The sequence below is a fragment of the Anabrus simplex genome, chromosome 1 (assembly GCF_040414725.1).
Source record: "Anabrus simplex isolate iqAnaSimp1 chromosome 1, ASM4041472v1, whole genome shotgun sequence".
In the NCBI taxonomy this organism is placed as follows: Eukaryota; Metazoa; Arthropoda; class Insecta; order Orthoptera; family Tettigoniidae; genus Anabrus; species Anabrus simplex.
The window spans coordinates 605512705-605533819 of record NC_090265.1 but is presented as its reverse complement, the minus strand read 5'-3'; the positions used below and the strand labels follow the sequence as shown (position 1 = coordinate 605533819).

Genomic DNA, 21115 nt, shown 5'->3' with positions numbered 1-21115 from the left:
TCTTAGTTTGAATTGTTCTTGAAAGGGAGACCTCAGCGTGTAGTATTTGACAAACAGAATTTTTCTAAGTGGTCTAGTGTACATTCTGGCATCCCTCAGGGTTCTGTGTTGGATCCCGTTTTGTTTTCGCTGTATATAAACGATCTGCCTGGAGTTTTACGCCACACGAGACATCATATGTATGCCGATGATTTACAGATCTATTACCATTTTCCTGTGAATCGTGTTGTCGAAAGTATTAGTAAAATAAATCTAGATATAGAAAGACTTCATCAATATACACTAAGTCATAATTTACTATTAAATGAAAACAAAACCTTAGCTATTTTTTCTAGGATATCGAAGAAACTTATCAAATATTTTCAACAGCGATATTCCTCCAGTAATTGTAAATGGTTCTGTAGTCAAGTATCAGGAATGTGTTAAGAATTTAGGTATTCTAATGGATAACACTCTGTCCGAGACCTTTCATGCCAAGCACTTGGTCAAGAAAGTGTCTGGCATATTGCATCAGTTTCGACGAAACTTGCCGTATCTTCCTTTCTCAGTGAGAAAGATGTTGATCCAAACTATGGTATTTCCTATTTTAGATTACGGCGCTGTAATTTACAGCAATATCTCTGAGAAATATAATAGCATACTCCAGCGTATTCAGAATGTCTGTGTTCGATTCGTCTTCAGTATTCGTAAAGACCGTCACATAACATCTTACTACAAAGCTGCAGAGTGGTTGAAACTCAGGGATAGACGATCATACTCAGCTGCTTGTTTACTTCTGAGAATTTTGAAATCTAATGCTCCCTCATATTTGACCAAGTCCTTTGTTCAGATGAGTCAAGTGCATGATCGGGACAATAGGTTTACAGCTAACACCCTTCAGGTTCCACAGCATCATTCGGTAAAGTGCAGTAAGTCGTTCATTGTCACTGCCTCTCAATTATACAACAATCTTAAACTATATGAAATACAGCAAAGTAGTGTTGGAACTCAGAAAAAATCTCTCAAATACCGCTACCTTTCCACTTATTAAGCCATGTAAATGAATTTTCACCAAATTAATTAAATAGTACGAAATATCATAATCCCCTAGATACATTTTAGATGCTCAGTTTTACTCTTAATTCATCCTCGGCTTTAAAATTCTTAGGTTTCTCTTTGTCTTCTCTTCCTTGTTAGTATAGTGTATGTTTATGAAGTCTTCTCTTCCTTGTTAGTATAGTGTATGTTTATGAAATGTTAAAAGTATTATTGTAATCTCCTAGATGTTTAGTTTTTAATCTTATTCTTATATCCTCAGTAGGAAAATGTATCTTACGCTTATTATGTATTCTTTTATTAGATTTTGTATGTTAGGTGATACATTGAAGTTAAAGTGGCAGTTTGTTACAGCCAAAGGGACCTCTGGTCCTATTTGTAATTAACTTTAAATAAATATATTTCTATTTCTATCATCATCATCATCATCATCATCATTCTCAGCAATCCTGGAAAACATTTTACTTCACCTTCAGGTGAATGTTAGAATGGTCATTACATGAATGTTACACACACTTCCTCTTCAGTCTTAGCACCAATTGGTTTCATATACACATACTAGTACAAGTACAAACACTGAAGCCACACAACTCATAAGACAGATTTTTACACTCACAAAGTGCCCAGGGCAGTTTATTACAATGCCTAAAATCCCTGAAATGAAGCATCAGCAATTGCAGTAATTGATACCTGGAATGTCTCTTACGGGCACAGAACAAGACTTTAAGCCAACCTGGTGTTTATAAAGATAAGTTTCACCTTAATATTCAATTGCAGAATAAAGACACAGGGCCCAAAATGTCTGTCATTTGGCTCGGAAATGAGCTGAAGATCTCTTTGTAGATAAGAATTACCTTGAGAAATACTAGATCCAGTTCAGTCACTATGTGTGTAGAGTATCTATCATCCTGGTCTAACAGTACATTGCCCAGGGTTATGCCATTGTGGAGGTTGTCTACATGTGGCACCCTTAATTTGTGTTTTAGACTGTGGAGGCTCTGTCCTAAACCCATCGAACATAGAAGTAACTCTTTTTCATCTCGGTAACCAGCTGGCAAGACAAGAGTTAAATGTTACATTTTTGTGGCAAAAGATTAAAACATAACCCATACCCCACACATTCGGGAATAACTATTGATCGCTCTCTGACATAATTTAAGCATCTGGAAAACAAGGGCAAAAAACGGAAGGCGAGGAACATTATGATCCAAAAACTGGTAGGCACAACTTGGGGTGCCTAAGCTAATTTCCTGTGCACTGCAGGAATGACTCTGGTGACGATTACTGTTTGCCAGTATATATAAGCACCTATATAAGCAAAGTCGATACACAGCTCAACAAGACCATGAGGATCGTAATAGACACCATAAGACACCTGTGACCTAGTTATATGCACTGTTCAGTTTGCCTCTACCAATGCTCAGAAGACAGCAAGCAGCTGCAAGTGAGATGAATAAAAGTATGGAAGTTGAAACAGGAGAAAAATGAGGTAAAAGTACTGAAAATGGTAAAGGGAAAAATGCCAATGAATGAACAAGAAACAAAAGAAGAAGAATGGAGAATGTTCAGAAACACACCAAAAAAGGCAGCAAAAGTAATGTGTGGAAGAACTACTATAAAGAAAAGATGGAAGGAAACCCCATGGTGAAATGATAGAAGATACAGTGCTTTTAGGACATGTTTCAAAATAGGACAGTGGAAGTAAGATAAGAGTATCAGTCAGTCAAGAAAGAAAGAAAGAAAGAAAGAAAGAAAGAAAGAAGAAAGAGTGGATCAAGATGAAGATCATAAAAAGTATTATATGGAATGATTGAAAAGAGAAAGGAAGATATGATGGAGTATGTCAAAATGAAGAATGGATAGATCCAAATGAAATCTCAGAGGAGAAAGATAAACTACAAATGTAAATGGGCCTAAGATGGGAGAAAGTGGAAGTGGCATTGAGGAAGATGAAAAGAGGTGACTATGAAGATGGTGAGAGCATCTGAAGAGGTGGGAAACAATGGTTATATCAGGTGATGAGAGTTGTGTGGAAGGATAAGAGGACACCGGAAGACTGGAAGAAGGGATTACTTGTACCTACCTTCAAGAAAGTAAGTAGAACAGCATGTAAAACCTGTTGGGGAGTCACAATAATGTGTCATTGTGCAATGATTTTCAGAAAGATTCTGGAGAGGTGGATATGAGCTAAAGTCGAAGGAGGGCTGAGAGAAAAATATAATTTCAGACCAGGCAGGTCCACTGTAGATGTCATCTTTGTCCTAAGAGAGCTACAAGAATGGCATTATGAATTTGGAAAATATCTACTGATGACCTTGGATATTGAAAAGGCTTATGATAATGTATGCAGAAGCACAGTGTGGAAGACCCTAGAAAATAAAGGGGTTGGAAAACGGACTATATGGAGGGTATAGGAGAGTTATCGAGGGAATGTGAGTTGTGTGAAAACAGATTGGCTAGAACAGAGGAATGGTGTGAAACATGGAAGTGCACAGTCACCATTACTTTTCATTGTAGTAATGGATAATATAATGACAAGAGTGGCAGAGGAAATTGGGGAAGAAAAATGAAAACAGTGATGTTTGCAGACAATTTTTCAGTGTGGAGAAATAGGGAGGAGGAAGTTCAGGAGCAGTGGGATGCATAGTATGATGTGGTACAAGTATATGGCATGAAGAGTGAGATGATGCTTACAACCAGGAAGAGGGATAAACCAACAACTGGAATAATGATTGGTGAGGAACAAGTGAGCTTCATATACGGAGGAAGCTTAATACGGTAAATGGAAGAAACAGTAAGGAAATGAGTGAGTATGTGAGATAGGCAAAAACATTCTTGAAAAATGTTAGAAGCTTGGTGTTTAGTAAAAATATCCCCCAAAACAGCAAGAAAGAGTGATAAACCAGACATATTACATCTCAATAATGCATGCTTGAGAAACTTGGGTGTTGAGGGAAAAAGAGAAAAGTAGAATCCAGTGAAATAAAATATTTTAAGAAGTAGAATAAGAGTAACTAAAATGGATAAGATAAGAAATGAGAAGGTTAGAGAACAGGTACAAGTACAACCAATGCAGGATTATATGGCTCCATAGCTAAATGGTTCGTTTGCTGGGCCTTTGGCCCAGGGGGTCCTGGGTTCAATTCCAGGCTTGGTCAGGGTTTGTAACCTTCATTAATAAATTTCAGTCGCTCAGGGGCTGCGTGTGTGTACCGTCTTCAGCATTAGAATTCATCATGGGTAGGGCCGCATCCTCATAGACGTGCAGGTCACCTATTCGGTGTCAACTCGAAAGACCTGCATCAGGCCTCTTTGGAGGTCACATGGCATTATTATATTACAACATAGGATAGAGAAATCATGGGTTAGATGGTATGGACACATGAAGAGAGTGGAAAAAATGAAGATGCACGAGATGGGAGTGAAAGGCCAGGAGACCAAGGAATAGATGGCTGTAAGAAATGGAGAAGCGGATAAGAAGAAAATAGGAGAGATCAGGACCAATGTGACGAGAGAGAGAGATAGCGGGAAGACAGTGGAGAGACTTATGTCATGGTCAGTGGCTGGAAGCTGTACAAGATGATGAAACTTATTATTTTTTATTTGCTTTACGTCGCACTGACACAGTTATGTCTTATGGCGACGATGGGATGGGAAAGGCCTAGGAATGGGAAGGAAGTGGCCATGGCCTTAATTAATTTACAGCCCCAGCATTTGCCTGGTGTGAATATGGGAAACCACGGAAAACCATCTTCAGAGCTGCCAACAGTGGGGTTCGAACCCACTATCTCCCGATTACTGGATACTGGCTGCACTTAAGTGACTGCAGCTATCGAGCTCAGTAGATGATGAAAGAGGCAGACATGCTACCCTACACTGTGGGGTCTACTCTGAAGAAAAACGTTACTGTAATTTCATCTCTCAGAGAAAGTTAATGTTGTGAGGAATTATTTGGAGCTTCCAACTGTGTTTCAGGTAATTTGGAAAAATAGTTATTGATATCTTGCTTCTTTTCTTAGATGCCAGTTTTAGCAAAACATTCTTGGGCTGTGGTAATGCTGGCTGCATCTTCTGCATATAAGGAACACAACTGTTTTTGCTTCACTGATATTTTCTGCATAGTATGCCTCTAACCATAAATCCCCTTGAGTTTAGAAATTTGACCCAATATTTTATAACCGGGATTTTTCAGTAATGCCTGACTGAGCTTGTCAAATACAATTTTAGCAACACGGTGAATTTCTGAAGAAAAATTCACCAAACCAAACCCCATGGCCCAGCAGTCCCAGAGGGCCTTGGCACCAAGTGACCACTGCTCAGCCCAAAAGCGTACTGATTACGCTTAGCACAACGAATCCTCTCAGCTGTTATTCTTGGCTTTCTAGATTGGGGCCACTATCTCACCATCAGATAGCTCCTCAATTGTAATCGCGTAGGCTAAGTTGACCTCGATCCAGCACTCGGATCCAGGTAAAAATCCCTGACCTCCGTGGGAATCAAACCCAGAGCCTCCAAATAAGAGGTAGGCACACTACCCTTTCAGTTATTATTATTTAGCGTATGATGCTATAGTTGACAATCAACTCTATGTACAAGTTCTTGGGCACAATAAAAGATATACAATTGTATATACACCTTAAAAATATACAGTATATATACAAAGTCTGTTGGTTTAACCTTAAAGTACCCTACACGTGTACTCTGGGTGGTGCTAATGGAGCAATAACAACAATAAGATGCCGCCGTACTGCCCTGTTGGACCTCAGGGCTATGACAATCAAGAAATCAACTTAAATAATAATAAAAGCAATCCATTTGAGGACTCTCATTTCCATATCTGAACCTTTGGCTCTCAGTGAACAATCTGCCAACTAAACATCGAAGGCATCTGTAAGGAAAATAGTGAATACCCCTTCACTGCGGGGCTGACTATGAAGAAAAATAATGTTATTAAAATTTCATCTCTCGGAGAATGTTAATGTTGCGTGGAATTATTTGAACTTCCAGCTGTATTTCCGGTAAGTTGGAAAAATGATTATGGATTCGTGTATTTTGTCTTGGATGCCAGTTTTAGCAAAACATTCTTGGGCTGAGGCAATGTTGGCTGCATCTTCTGCATTTAAGGAACACAAAACTGTTTTCATTTCACTGAAATTTTCCACGTAGTATGCCTCTAATCATTGAACCTTATCGATTTAAAACTGGCTGAGGAGGTAAAGAAAATTGGAAGCATGAAATTTTTGAGTTCTAATCAGTGACGTTACAACCACTTTTTGGGTCAGTGATCTACATGTTAGGCCCCTTTAAAGAATAAGCAAAACAAACAACCATTTTCTTTATTCTTGAGACAAGAAGATCAATGTCTTTATACAGATTTCTAACAGTTTCAGCAATACGATATTGTGACCTTACACGTATTTCTGATTTAGGGTTCAAGTTGTTGATGTTATGCCTTGGCTGGTGTCATGCGGAGATTCAAAGAACTCCACTCAAGGGACGTGCAAGTTCGACGAGTCTGGTCATAGTGTCTCACCGTTTAGACTTTCAAGATCTGACTGACGTACGAGAGCGCATATTCAACAATTACTTAAAACTATACTATACTATGATACTAAACTTAGCATATGAATGAGAATTCGGAGAGTGGTTCTTTTCTTTGGAAGGATATTCCGTTTAATGAATATCATCTCACGAAACATAATTACAAATTAATTGAAGCAGCAGCATAAATGGATGTCTACTTGAAATTGAATATAATGATTAATTGTAAATGTTCAGAGTCCCTAACTTTTGTTGGTTATAATATGTCACAACAGCAAACTTTCATAATATAATTAAAATATGTTGGCTCTGTTGTTAACCTTAAATTTCAACAAATAAAAGAAACCAACATACGAGTTGCTGAAGGCTTAATTTACGTTACAAATCTATTATCCACATCATTTACTTTCTGGTTAATAAAATGAAATTAGAGAAATCTTATTCTTTGGCACTCGTATTCGTTGACCCCAAAAATTCATGTCTTTAACTATTTCATTATCTTTTAAAATCATCACCTAATTCAGTAAAATCTAATAAAACAACTTGGATGCTCCAGTGACATGTTCACAACGTTGTTGCTTATACCAACATATGATCAAGAAATAAGACTACATTATGATCCCTCTCTAATTGCTAAGGATGCGTAATAAATTGGAAATCAGCCTCCTTTGAAATTCTACAACAGCTGCATCTTGACAACAAATTCCTAAAAATAAGGTCATCACCAATAATAATAATAATAATAATAATAATAATAATAATAATAATAATAATAATAATAATAATAATAATAATAATAATAATAATAACAATAATAATAATAATAATAATAATAATTCAAAAACTTCCGATGACTCTGCAACCTCTGGTATTCTCCATGAAAAATACTGAAAATCTTCATTCATTGCTAATTACCAACTCTGTGATCTACCAGAAATATATCATTTAGCAGGAAATCAAGCTACACACTGCTCAAAATAATATCTACACATCTCATCTGCGACATGGTTCTCATCTACATGGTGTCATTTATTATCGAAGATTCTATTTCATCCCTTCACATCTGCACGTAATTCACTTACATTAAATCATAGGTTATCGCATCTTTGATGACTATCACATAAGCAACTTCAGTATTCTTTGAAAACATCATCACAAAAAAATTACATTCATACCTAAGTACTCATCAATCATTACCACCATTAAATTCATATGCATGACAAACATCAATCCTTACCTCAATAACATATCACCAGGACTTTTCGAAGACTGCATCATATCATTTAGTGTATGACCCCAATGAATTATCCCCCATCAAACAACACATTAATTATTCACTTTATTTCGACAATCCTATACCAAACCTCTTTCATTTCACATGCGCGTTATATTTAATAAATTCTCAGTTCATCTTCCAAATACTCAAGCACATTATTTCTCGAAGACTTCCTCATCCTTGCATACCAATAAAATCAATATCAGTGCGATAATACTATAATCTTACTCACGAAAGCTATGCATATGACATGAAAATATCTTAGATGACTCTAATTTATGCACGTGTTAATCATCTTATGGTCACCTTCAAATAAAACGTATCTGTGCAATAAATTACACACTGAGTTTCACTTACAACGACATTACCTTAATAAAATGAAGCGACCATGTCTAAAAATCTCCTACGTAATGTCTACTGTCGATCGCTTGGATTCAAAATATAGCACATGACAGATTATCATTTTTCCTGGATTATTCATGATGAAAATCACAACATTCCCTGTCCATTATGAAATAATGATCGACGACCATAAGGAATCATTCAAGTTGTTTACCTATACTTGCCACATTCTGACACTACAAATTGATTCTACACTGCTTTAAGCAACTACATAGCAGAATAGATGAAAGACATTTATTTTTTGTACTTATCGAACTGATGGCTTCGGGAAGATAACATCTCCCATCTCTCTGGTCTTAATTTTATCATTTGGCATCCATGTCAACACCCTCCAGGTCATTCAGGCCACTTTCCGTGTTTTAACTCATCATTATCTGGTAGTTAGGCATCATATAACCATCTTTCGTCATGTGTGGCGACATCGTAGCACCTGAAACTTGTAATATGAAATTAGCACAATGTCATGTACATAAATAACATTGACATTATACTGAGTTGACACTCGCTTTATTACTTGAGAGAGACCGAGCTCGATAGCTGCAGTCGCTTAAGTGCGGCCAGTGTCCAGTATTCGGGAGATAGTAGGTTCAAACCCCACTGTCGGCAGCCCTGAAAATGGTTTTCCGTGGTTTCCCATTTTCACACCAGGCAAATGCTGGGGCTGTACCTTAATTAAGGCCACGGCCGCTTCCTTCCCACTCCTAGCCCTTCCCTGTCCCATCGTCGCCATAAGACCTATCTGTGTCGGTGCGATGTAAAACAACTAGCAAAAAAAAAAAATTACTTGAGAGAATAAGATAAATCTTTATCCCTTTACAATAAATAATCCGTACTATTCACACAATATTTATACAATAAAAATCAACTTTTGATCTAGCTTCTTCCTAGCCATGTGCGATGCTTCTGATGACCTTTAGAATCTTTTTTATTATCTGCATTGTTCTCTCAAAACAATACAATAATAAAAGTCGGTTTGCATTTCGTAAATCTTCTGAATTTTGTAGCCTGTAATCTCCCTTCCAGATGATTTTGACGTTTAACGCATAACCTCTTTGATACAGAACACTCTTGTAATCACTAATCTTGGCAATGAAATATATTCAACAATCCGTCGCCTTCATAGCTCGACATACCAATCCTATCTCATAATGGGTCTCGATTCTCTAATTATATCGTAACAGATAGACAATGTATGACCACCGTATGTGAATTGAACTTGGTCCATTTGATCCAACTCATTCCATGGCCTCCACTACACATTTTCGTCATTGAGATTTCATGCCATCTATTGATATTTGTTCATCTTCCACTGAAGAAAATGCAATATTTATTCAGTATTATCTCATCGTACTATAACATTCCGTTACTGGCCGTAACTTAATAAAATACCACGGGGTTCTGAGCTTGCAAATTCACTGGTACCTTTAATTCATGATCTGTTATTTATTCAGCTGAGCAAGTTATTTCATTTACTGCTGTACCTGGATGTATGATTTCATTAATTTTACATTACCATAAACTTCCAATGTTCTCTTTAACTCTGATCCAGCAGCAATATAGACCGTGAGTGAGGCACATCCTGTGAACTTATTTAGGGTAAAGAACTTTTAATCCAGCTCCTGTTTTAACAGTATAGGGAGCAGCATCAGTGGAAAATAACAAGATATTTTCTTGCCGTGTCCCTTCTGAGAGCTAACAAATCATTGAAAAATTTTCCAACAATGAAATTATTTACTTCGTCAAGTATTTGTGTATTAAGAAATGATCTACTGTCATAGCACTCATAGCACAATTTACAGCAGTGCACACACACATACACACTCTCTCTCTCTCTGTCCTGATGCATCTGTGGTTTCATCTATAGAAATCCACTTTTTTATTATTTTTTATTTTTTACTTCAGTTTATGTGGAATATTGTGAATTACATTTTGATAACACTATGGCAGATAGATTTTGTGCAATGTAGATTCATCTGGCACTTTTCTATGTATGTGTTTTTCTAAAAATATCTAAAGCTGCGCTTTATTCAGTTTCCAGAACATAATGTCAGAACTCACCATTGTTAAACACGACTTTAGAAAATTTGTCACTTAAACTCAGCTGTTCATCTGCATTGCTTGTAATCAGTTGCTGGTTTCTTCTTAATCTTCTCCTCGGACTGCGTTGTATTAATATGCATGTTTTTCTTTTTTCCTTTTTTGTTCCATTGCAGAAACATTATTTTCAGATACAAACAAGATTTTTCCATCCTCACTAAAAATATTTCTTCCAAACTCGTTTACATACGGTATTTTTGTAACAGTGCTGATTGGGAGATTGTTATGGGTGGCATCCTTAACCACTACATTGATTACTTTAGCTTATTGAACAAAAGCATGATCTACAACTAATACACTTTGGCTGGGTGAGTTAAAACTTGGAATTCAGGAATTCACTAAGCATGTTAAAAATTTGATGGATCGCTTAATCGCAAAAGAAATTTGGCAGAGAATCCCAAGCTTCTCTCCTAATTTTATCTGTGCAGTATTATTTCACAACATCCTGGGGCTTTGCTTTTATACACATTCAACTGAAGACTTTTTTAAAAATTTAGACATACGAAAGGGAATCACTGATAAGTCATGGCTTGGAGTGGAATATGCAATTTTAAAGTGACAGTTGTGAGTAAAATATGCTCAAAATTATAAAATAAACAAGCAAAACTATTTTTCTGGAAGAAGTGTTTATATCAGACAATGTCAAAAATGCTTATCAAAGTATGCCTTATGAAATATAACCTTTTCTGCTTCCCTTTTAGAAGTGTAGGAAAGAATGTGCATTTTGCTTAGAAATCCAGGCTCTGCTGATACACTTGTTATAATCAATAATGTTATTGATTTTACATGCCACTAACTAATGTTTTTCAGAGATGCCGAGGTGCCAGAATTTAGTCCCACAGGAGTTATTTTACGTGCAAGTAAATCTACCGACACGAGTCTGATGTATTTGAGCACCTTCAAATACCACCGGACTGAGTCAGAAGCAAACCTATCAGGCTGGGGTCAGAAGGCCAGCGCATCAGCTGTCTGAGCCGAACAGCCTGGCGCCAGCAAACAGTATGCAGCGTTCGAATTTGACACGTACGTCACTTTGTTCATCTGACATTAATCTACCAACATACACAAGTTGAGTCCACCAAACACTAGCATCTGTGTTGTATCGTTCAGTGATCATGCCCACGTTTGTGCTTGGAAAAGAACATTTGCAGCACGCATTGCTTTTCTTATTTAATCAAAAGAAAAAGGCTGTGGAAAGACATTATTTGCTGGTAGAAACATATAGTGAACACGCTCCATCGATCAGAACATGTGAGACATTGTTTCGACGATTTAAACATGGTGATTTCAATGTGAAAGAAAGTGTGCGCTCTGGTAGACCACAAAAGTGCGAAGACAAGCAATTGAAAGTGTTACTGGATGATGACCCAATTAAAACTCAACAACAATTGGCATAAGCATTAAATGTGTCACAAGAAACAATCAGCAGACATTTAAGAGAATGGGGAAGATCAGTAAACTTGGTAAATGGGTCCCACATGATTTGAATGAATATCATATGGAAAATCGCAAAGTCACTTGTGAAATGCTGCTTCAACGCTACGAAAGAAAATATTTTGTGTACCGAATTGTAACGGGTGACGAAAAATGGATTTCTTTCTAAAACCTGAAGCAGAGAAAATCATAGCCGTGACCTGGCGAAGCCGGTCCTTCGACACCAAGGTCAGATCGCTTTGGCAAGAAGACCATGCTTTGTGTCTGGTGGGACCAGAGCGGTATTGTGTATTATGAACTCTTGAAGCCCGGCGAAACCGTTAATGCACAACGCTATCGCTAATAAGTGATAATTTAAATCACACATTGATCAAAAGATGACCAGAATGCGCCAGAAAACATGGCAAATTGATTTTGTTACACGACAATGCACCATCTAACGCAGCAAAACTAGTGAAAGACACCTTGAAATCGCTTGGATGGGACAACCTTCCACACCCACCATACTGCCCCAACCTGGTGCCATCTGACTATCACCTCTTCGCATCAATGGGGCACATGCTTGCAGAGCAGCACTTCAACAATTTCAAGGAAGTTGGAAAATGACTCGACGAATGGTTTGCTGCAAAAGACAAGCAGTTTTTCTGGCAGGGTATTCATAACTTACTTGAAAGACGGGCGAAGTATGTAGAAGCCGATGGCCAATATTTAGTATAAACAAAAAATGATTTTCACTTGAAAATTACGTGTTTTCTTTACCACAAAATATGGCAAGAACTTATGCATACACCTGGTATACTCTGGTTGCCATTCTAGATGTTAACTGATAATTGCAACACTAATCATTTACACACTCATTGATGATACGTTCATGTACCAAATTAGTCATTTGGACCATTTCTTATGGGTGCTTAACTTTTTCTGTCAGTAAGTATATGAGAGTTTATTTTTTGTTACGCATCTTGAATTAAAGGCTATTCTTGTTCCAGGAGACACTCCATTTGTGTGCCCTTACGAGAACTGTCCTTCAGTCTTCAAAACAAGTTCAGACCTCAAGAGACATGCACGGATGCATACTGGGGAGAAACCTTTCTCCTGTGAGCTCTGTGACTACAAGTGTGCCATTAAATGTGAGTTTATGTACTATTCACCATAATTATGTACTGTATATTCTCCCAGAGAATGTGTTTTGAAGGTTTTGATCTAGGCGACACCCACCTAAATGTAGGATTGTTAAATTATTTTCACTTCACTGATAACATTTAAGTGTATTTAAATGTGAAAGCTTATGTGCATCATCTTCATGACCTTCACCACTATTGATGGGTTATTTACTAGATTTTGGACCTGATTACCCTCTGTGTGATTCTGCAGCTTTTCTTATTCCAAGAAAGAGAAGTGGAGGCTACCGTTTGATAGTTCATTACAGGAACGTCAAAAAAATTAGATTTCTTAAATTCCTTTACATCACTCAGAGGAAATCCATAATGGATAGCTGGCCCAATACTAGAAAAATATTTGGGGAAATCACTAAGGTTCAGCCTATTGATTAATCATCAGGCAGCAAAATGTCCCCATCATTGATATAGATTAAGCTAACCTCCAGCTATTCTTGAGCAATTGAAACAAAGCATACTGCCTTTATGGAACCTGTACAATAAGTTTCTGTTTGGTATGAGAACTTGTACTCAAGCCTTATTTAGAATTAGCTGTTATACCTGTTGTTGATGAGAAAATCACTATGCATGAACAGGCAAATAAACATTCCAAGTCAATTTAATCAACAGTAATATCCAGTAATGTAAAAATTAGACCTTCAGCAAGCTTGCTCAGCTGGATAAGATGGTACAGGAAGATGATGAAGATTGAAATGACTTGAGCAGTGGTAAAATGCAAGGAACACAGGACAGACAGATACCCAAGAGGTTAATCTAAATACAGTGCATTCCCGATAATTCGTGTGCGGATAATTCGCTTTGCGGTTAATTTGTGGGTCTCAGATAGTAATTTTTTAAAGTATTAATTCTTACACCCACTAATCATCATGCTGATTAAAATTATCTCTGCCTAGTTTAAAAGAATTTTAATGCGATGCGTGGAGACAAAATCATTGATATTTGAGGAGACTGGACTTCGTTTCTCTATGATGTAGCAGTAGGCCTATATGCACACTGCTGCCAGAATGCTGCAAACTTGGAAACATTCGAGCATGTTGCTGCACATGGCACTGCGCAGATTACCGTAATCTTGGAAGCAGAGACAGTGAAAGAGGAATGCACTCGGAATTTGCGCTCTCTTTCCCCACAGTCCAAGATCACTGAACTGTAAGCTAAGTGAAGGGTAGGTGCGCCGGCAGCGAGTGTATTATAGGCTACTGTACTTAAGAAGTGTGAATGGAGTGTGGAAGTCTTTTCGAAGTTTCGAATAAGTCAGTAGTGAAAGTTTTCAATATGAGTGGTCGAAAAATAAAATATAAAAGGTTAACCGTTAGTGAAAAACTGAAAATTATAGAAAGACTGGAGAAAGGCGAAGCGTCATCAAAGTCAGCCTGTGAGTTTGGTGTGGGTGAAACAACAGTGAGAGACATGAAGAAGCAAAAGGAAACCCTCATCAAATTTTCTGCTAATTGTGATCGTTCATCGTCCCGGAAATCAATGAGAACATCGGACTATGCAAATCTAGATGAAGCCATGATGGTTTGATAAAAAACGAGCGGAAGGTATTCCTGTGTCCGGCCTAATGTGTGCTGAGCAAGCAAAACATTTTCACGAAGCTCTTGGCTTAGGAGGCGATTTTAAAGCATCTTCTGGCTGGCTTACGCGGTTTAAGAAACGCAACGGAATACGAGAAGTTGCTATTCACGGAGAGAGTCTCAGCGCAGACACGGGTGCTGCTGAAAAGTTTGCACAGGAATTTTAATCATTCATTGAAAAAGAACAGCTTGACCTTAGACAACTTTACAATGCAGACAGGGTTGTATTGGAAATCTTTACCGTCTCGAACATTAGTGATGCAACAAGAACAGCAAGCCCCAGGCCGCAAGACATCCAAGGAAAGAATAATCATTATGGCATGTGCTAACGCAAGTCGTGATCATAAATTAAAATTATTAGCGATAGGGAAATCCTGAAAACCCCGTGTTTTAAACGAGAGAATGTACCTTTGCAGTACTACCATCAAAAGGCAGCGTGGATGTACACACAGATATTTAAGGACTGGTTTCACAATCATTTTGTGAAATAAGTGACGACCTACCTAATTAAGCAGTCACTGCCAATCAGAGCAGTGCTTCAGTGACGATGATATTTTGAACAGGCAACGTTGTATCGCTACGATGACATCATTATTGAAAAACCTGGATAAACGCCAAGATGAAGAAGAAAGTGACATTATTGAGTGGTTAGATGTCGATAAGGATGATTATGGTTTCAGACATGAATGTGAGGAGGATATTGTACAGAATTTGACCGTTGGTGAGGAAGACGGAGATTCAGATGATATGGAGTGCGGGAGTGATGCAACGGAAACTCTGAAAGTTTCCCACAGCCAAGCTAGTGTCTCTATAGACACACTTATCTCTTATAGAAAATAGAGATGAATTTTCATTTTCAGATATTGTTTTCTTGAGAAATGTATGATCCAAAATGAACAATCATCTAAGAAACAAAAAGCGATGACCGATTTTTTTCGTTAGATACGAATGTTGGCATAATCCACATGGCATTTTGTAATTTTTCTCTAGTGTGTCTTACAATACAATGTGAAGTGTTACAATTATTTTCTGCTTGTTCATAAAATACATTTAATTATTTTAACCTATGGTTTTGTTTTTACCAGGCTTAAAAATGATTGCGGATAATTTGCAGTTTTCGATAATTCGCGGAAGTGCGTGCATTAATTACTGTGAATTATCGGGAGTGCACTGTGATAGAAAGAAACAGACAAGTGACAAATTAAGTCATACAGTAGACTTGTGAACTGGAATAAAGGGGTGGGGGGGAAAGGTGGTTTCAGATAACAAACATTTTATATTAAAATGTCATTTTTAGAGGTTAAGATTTTTTTTTTTTTTTTTTTTTTTTTTTTTTTGTCTGTATTAGGTGAAAGTAAATGAAGGCAATACATATACAGTGTTAACAATCTTAATCTTGTGTGAACCATAAAAATACAGTCTCATGTACTTTCTCATTTTAACAGGCTTTCATTTTTTGTTGTTAGGCATTTTTGAGCTTGCTCTTCAAACGTATTTTTCATTTTGACCCAATCAAAAACATTGGAAACAGAAAAACTAAAATCGGCTGACACAGTTTGCAAAGTCTCACCTTGTTATTTCTTTCAAATGCTGCTAATTCTTCTTTTGTTGTTATCATGACCCGTTTCCACTTTGTTGACATGACAAACAATAAAAACACATTGCAGAAAGGGTATGGTTACCACTGCTTGGACAGTTACTAATACACTCATGAAAGAGTCAAAACAAACTGAGTTGACAGTAGAGAAGGGAAGGTGACAGTCAAGGTTAGAGTCCATACATTACGTTAATCATCCCCTTTGTCGTAACGTAATACAACATAACAGATGATGTTTCTTTAATTTAACTGAAATAAAAAAATCTTGGACGTTTAAGTTAAACGTGAGCCTCCGTGGCTCAGGCGGCAGCATGCCAGCCTCTCATCGCTGGGTTCTGTGGTTCAAATCCTGGTCACTCTATGTGAGATTATTGCTGGCCGAAGCGGAGACAGGGCAGGTTTTTCTCCGGGTACTCTGGTTTTCTCTGTAATCTTTCATTCCAGCGACACTTTCCAAATATCATTTCATTTCATCTATCAGTCATTAATCATTGCCCCAGAAGAGTGCGACAGGCTTTAGCAGCCGGCACTATTCCTGTCCTCGCCACTAGATGGGGGCTTAATTCATTCCATTGCTGACCCGGTCAAATGACTGAAAACAGGCTGCGGATTTTAATTTAAATATATCTTGGTTAAAAATGTTTCAGATAACGGAGGTTCTGCTGTATGTAGAAAAGCAGGAACATAATAGGAGCACATAATGGGATAAACACAATGATGGGTTTCCTTCTGTGCTGTCCTGTGTTCCTTGTCTTTCACCACCTTTACCGTTTACCTTTGTCTTTTAATCTCTTCACTTTTCCTGTGTTTATCTGGCTTTATTCTCATCTTACATTTTTCACACCAAAACTGAAGATCTATCTGGATGGCTCCTCAATAAACTGTGAAGCAGAAATGAGCTTACTGGGGTCTGAGAACAAATGCATTTAGAAGAATTGAATTGATGAGGAGAGATCCCCATCTCTTTGATGAAAGTGTTCAAAATGTGGAGGTTGTCCTTGACCGTTTGTGTTATCAGTGGATTGTATATGTTCTTAATACATACATATATAATTTCAATATATATGGTAATAAATTGATTAATGCATATAATGTTAATTGTTTTTAAAAGAAAGCTGAAGGAAACTGTACAAATTAAAGAAAAGCTACATTATCCAGAGACATGGAATCTGGTAACACTCCCAAAACGCTATTTGCATATCTTGCTGAATCTCTGAGATGAGATTTGTGACTTCTTGCTCCAGGAGCCTGAAGTCTCAACAGCAAAGGTGACCAAGATGAAGTTGTTGATAATAATTTTATATTTCAGCCGTTTATTGTGGGCTGCAGTTTCTTCTGCATAGCCTTCAAGATGCAATGTAGATGCCATATATGACACTGTTAATGTGTCTAAGCATGTAGGATCTCACATCAATAATTTTTCCTCTGGACCATGGAACTAATGTCACTCCATCTCACCGCTCACCGTCAGATCGACCTATTCCAGTAGGTTCCAGTACTGATGGGATAGATATTGTTATTAATACTTTTTTGATAAGGTTGTTGAGTGACCAGTCTCTTGACCACCTTCCACTGCTTTTGACACAGCGCAGAGCATGATGCTGAAATTGATCAGATACTGTTCCACAGACACAATTATGAGAGTGGTGAATTTTACAGCATAGATGTAATGCTACAACAAATTTAAAGGTTTAGATTGAGAAGGTCAAACAGGCTGCATTGCTGTTGACCTATCCAAGGCTTTTGCTAGGGTAGATCATGGGAGATTAGTGATGAAAATGAGGGCTCTTGGACTAGACAAATGAGTGACTGAATGGCTGGGTAAATTTCTAGAAAACAAATCTTGGAGAAAGTAGATTAGTTTCTTGTTCTGTATTGATGTTCTTGTTATAGATCTTGGATAATTAGAGTAAAAAAAGCATTGTGTCATCCTGTAATGATTAAGAGGAGGGTCCTGCAAGCCAATATTATTGGACTTTTACATTTTCTTGTATATATGTAAATATGAGTGAAGAACTGGAATCACAAATAAGGCTTTTACTGTATACTGTGGTAAAGACCGTATTTACGCGAATAATCCCCGCATATTAAAAAAAAAAAAATTGAGGTACGAAATTGGGGTGTGGGTTTTATTTGCGTCAAGGTTGGCAACACGCTCCTGTTTCACATAGTTTTCGATGTTGTGTGTAGAGTTATGCTTTCTGCAACTGCAGATGGAAGAAAACTGCCCCCGTATGTCAGTCATATTACAATGGAAAACAAGTCAGACTTTTAATTAAAACTGCCTTTATATTAAAAAAAAAAAAGTTTTTACAGAGTAATTTAAATTCAAATGTTCTCAGCGCCACGATGGAACGTGTCCTCCGGAACGTGCAGGAGTAGCTTTCTATACTTTCACTTGCTTCTGTACGTCTACAGTGTGTTTCATAGTTGTTAAGTTTGAGTGAAATCGTAATTCATTACTATTCGCCATTTTAAGGAATGCCACAATGTCACGTAGCAGCCAGTGTGCAGAGAAACAGAATCCCGAACACTGGCGATGCCGAAAGTTGGCGAAAAAGCGTGGTCCATAATTATAATCAATTCGTATGCACCGAACAATATTGTCAGTGCCGATGAAACTGCATCTTTTTTTAAATGCTGAGATCAAACGGGCTTATGGTTTAGAGGAGGTAGGGTCACTGCACTGTACTGCAATGCAGACGGAAGCGAGATACTTGTTACTCCCTCCCCTTGTCACAGGAATGTTCGATAAGCCACAGTGTTTTAAGGGCAACGGATATTTTCTGTGCAAGTACAAGGCATCTAAAATGCATACGATACAGTAATCCAATGAATAAAGCACTTGCACAGGGGTACCAGCCTAGATTTCTCCTCGTCTTTGAATCATATTTTTTTTTTCCTTTTTTCTTTCGTTGCGTGAGGTTATGTTTGCCATTGCATTATTTGATTATTGTAAATGCGCCTTGGTGGATACATTTTGGATTTTTTTTCATGGCATTTGAAAGGTTTAAACTGTGAATAAATGTTAATTGCATGCAGTCACGTAATATGGAAAAGAAAGAAATTCCACGTATCAATACTATTTATTGTAAAGTAGACTTACATCAGTACCGGTTTCGACTGTATACAGTCATCATTAGCGGTATGTTGCATGTTACGAATCTCATTTTTGGTCCACAGTGAATGTCCAGTACATACATAATTTTTAAAAATATATAAGTGGTATGTTCCGAGCTGTCCAACTGTACAGTACATCTGAAGAGTTCATCACAACAGCCGGAGTGCAACAGGGAGACATATTGCCACCTTATCTGTTCATATAAATAACGATGCAGTCACGTAATTTGAAGTTACATTTTTGCGTCTCTTCGACTTCGAATTAACAAGGTTTTACTGTATTCGAAAACTTACAAACGAGTTCGAAGGTGTGGCTGTTTTAAGTGTTTACATTGTATGAAAAGATTTATCCTCCACTGGTCGTGTTACTCTCCAAGTAAAAAGAATCGCGTGTGTGAAGTGTTTTAAATGTGGAGTGTGACGAATTTGTAAGTAATTTAGGAGAGGATTCTAGTGATGGAAGATACAATGAATCTTCCGACTTACAGCGAATCGAGCCTATTGCAAGTTCAGATTGATGAAATACCTGTCACTTAAGACGGCCTATGTGCCAAGTTTCATGGCAAATATATTTTATAGCAGTGATAATACATTTTTATCATCTCAAATATGTTCAGGCAAATTAGCTATATCTGCCATGTTCATATTTGCATAAAGACCACGTGGAACTCGAGGAGTGATATAAAATGTTTGTTTATGCCTACATTACTCTTTCGCTGGAAGGAATTTTACTTCATTTAATTTTTTCAAAATTATCCTTCCTAAAATTAGTGTGCGGGGTTTATTCGGTGGTGAGGATTATTCGTGTAAATACGGTAAGTTACAGGATTGTGAGCGACTGCAACAAGACCTCAACAATGTTGTGACATTGACAGCAGACAGTGGTATGATAAATTTAAAATCAGGCACTCTGACATACAATCCTTCTGGATTTATTACTGACAAGGAAACCCTTCCATCAGCTAATCTCTGATCTGACTGAGATTTGGTACCGATGACTTCAGTAGGAATGATTTTTCCAGCCATATCAAAATTAGATGCCCAGTCATATTTTAGTACATGTTTGGGGATGTGAAAGTTTGCTCATTTAAGCACCGCATAGACAGGAGTTACGGCCGGCTGGTTCATGTGTCACTCTCTCTCTCTCTCTCTCTCACAAATACACTACTTCCCTAGCCTCGGCAATCACTGGCCTATGCGGTGAATGGGACCGCGCAGTCCTGCATACATATATACATAGTATGTAAACACTGCCACACTACCGTGTAAGGAAAACAACATTTATTGCCTTAGAAAACCTTTATTTTAAATTTTGCTAATGGTGGATTAACACATTAACACATCAACAGTTTTCTGCAATTCAAGGATAGGAAAGTGTTAGGATTGGGAAGGAAGCGGCCGTGGAATTAATTAATAAACAGTCCCAGCATTTGCCTGGCGTCCAATTTGCATCATGGAGTGGCAGCAATTGCTGAGGTTAGGGAAGTAATGTGTGTGTGTGTGTGTGTGTGTGTGTGCGTGCGTGTGTGCGTGCATGCAAGAGAAAGGGAGCAAGAGCGTGACACACGAACCAGCCGGCCGCCCTGCCAATACTCCTGTCTATGCAGTGCTTAAGTGATCAAACTTTGACACCCCAAAACAGGTACTAAATGTAGGACTGGGCATCTAATTTTGATATGGTTGAATAAAATACACATACTGAAGTTGTTGTACCAAATCTCAATCAGATTGGAGATTAGCAGATGGAAGGGTTTCCTTGTGAGTTATAATGTTGGATTTTGACCTTGTAGAACATTGCACGTTTGTTATACCTGTTTTGTGTTTGCTTGTAGGTCAGATCTAATTTTGTGGCTTTTGCCTT

General features: G+C 37.7%; 1 protein-coding gene across 2 annotated transcripts in view; it reads left to right on the top strand.

Annotated features, from left to right (window-relative positions):
- Window positions 1–21115, top strand: part of LOC136857194 (zinc finger protein 64) — a 127738-nt gene that overhangs the window by 83195 nt on the left and 23428 nt on the right. The window contains exon 6 of one of the 2 annotated variants that reach the window (XM_067135653.2): window positions 12775–12915. The exons of the other annotated variant lie outside the window; for it this stretch is intronic. Coding sequence (XP_066991754.2) covers window positions 12775–12915 — 141 coding nt within the window. The remainder of the gene's footprint in view (window positions 1–12774; window positions 12916–21115) is intronic. 2 annotated transcript variants of the gene reach the window in all.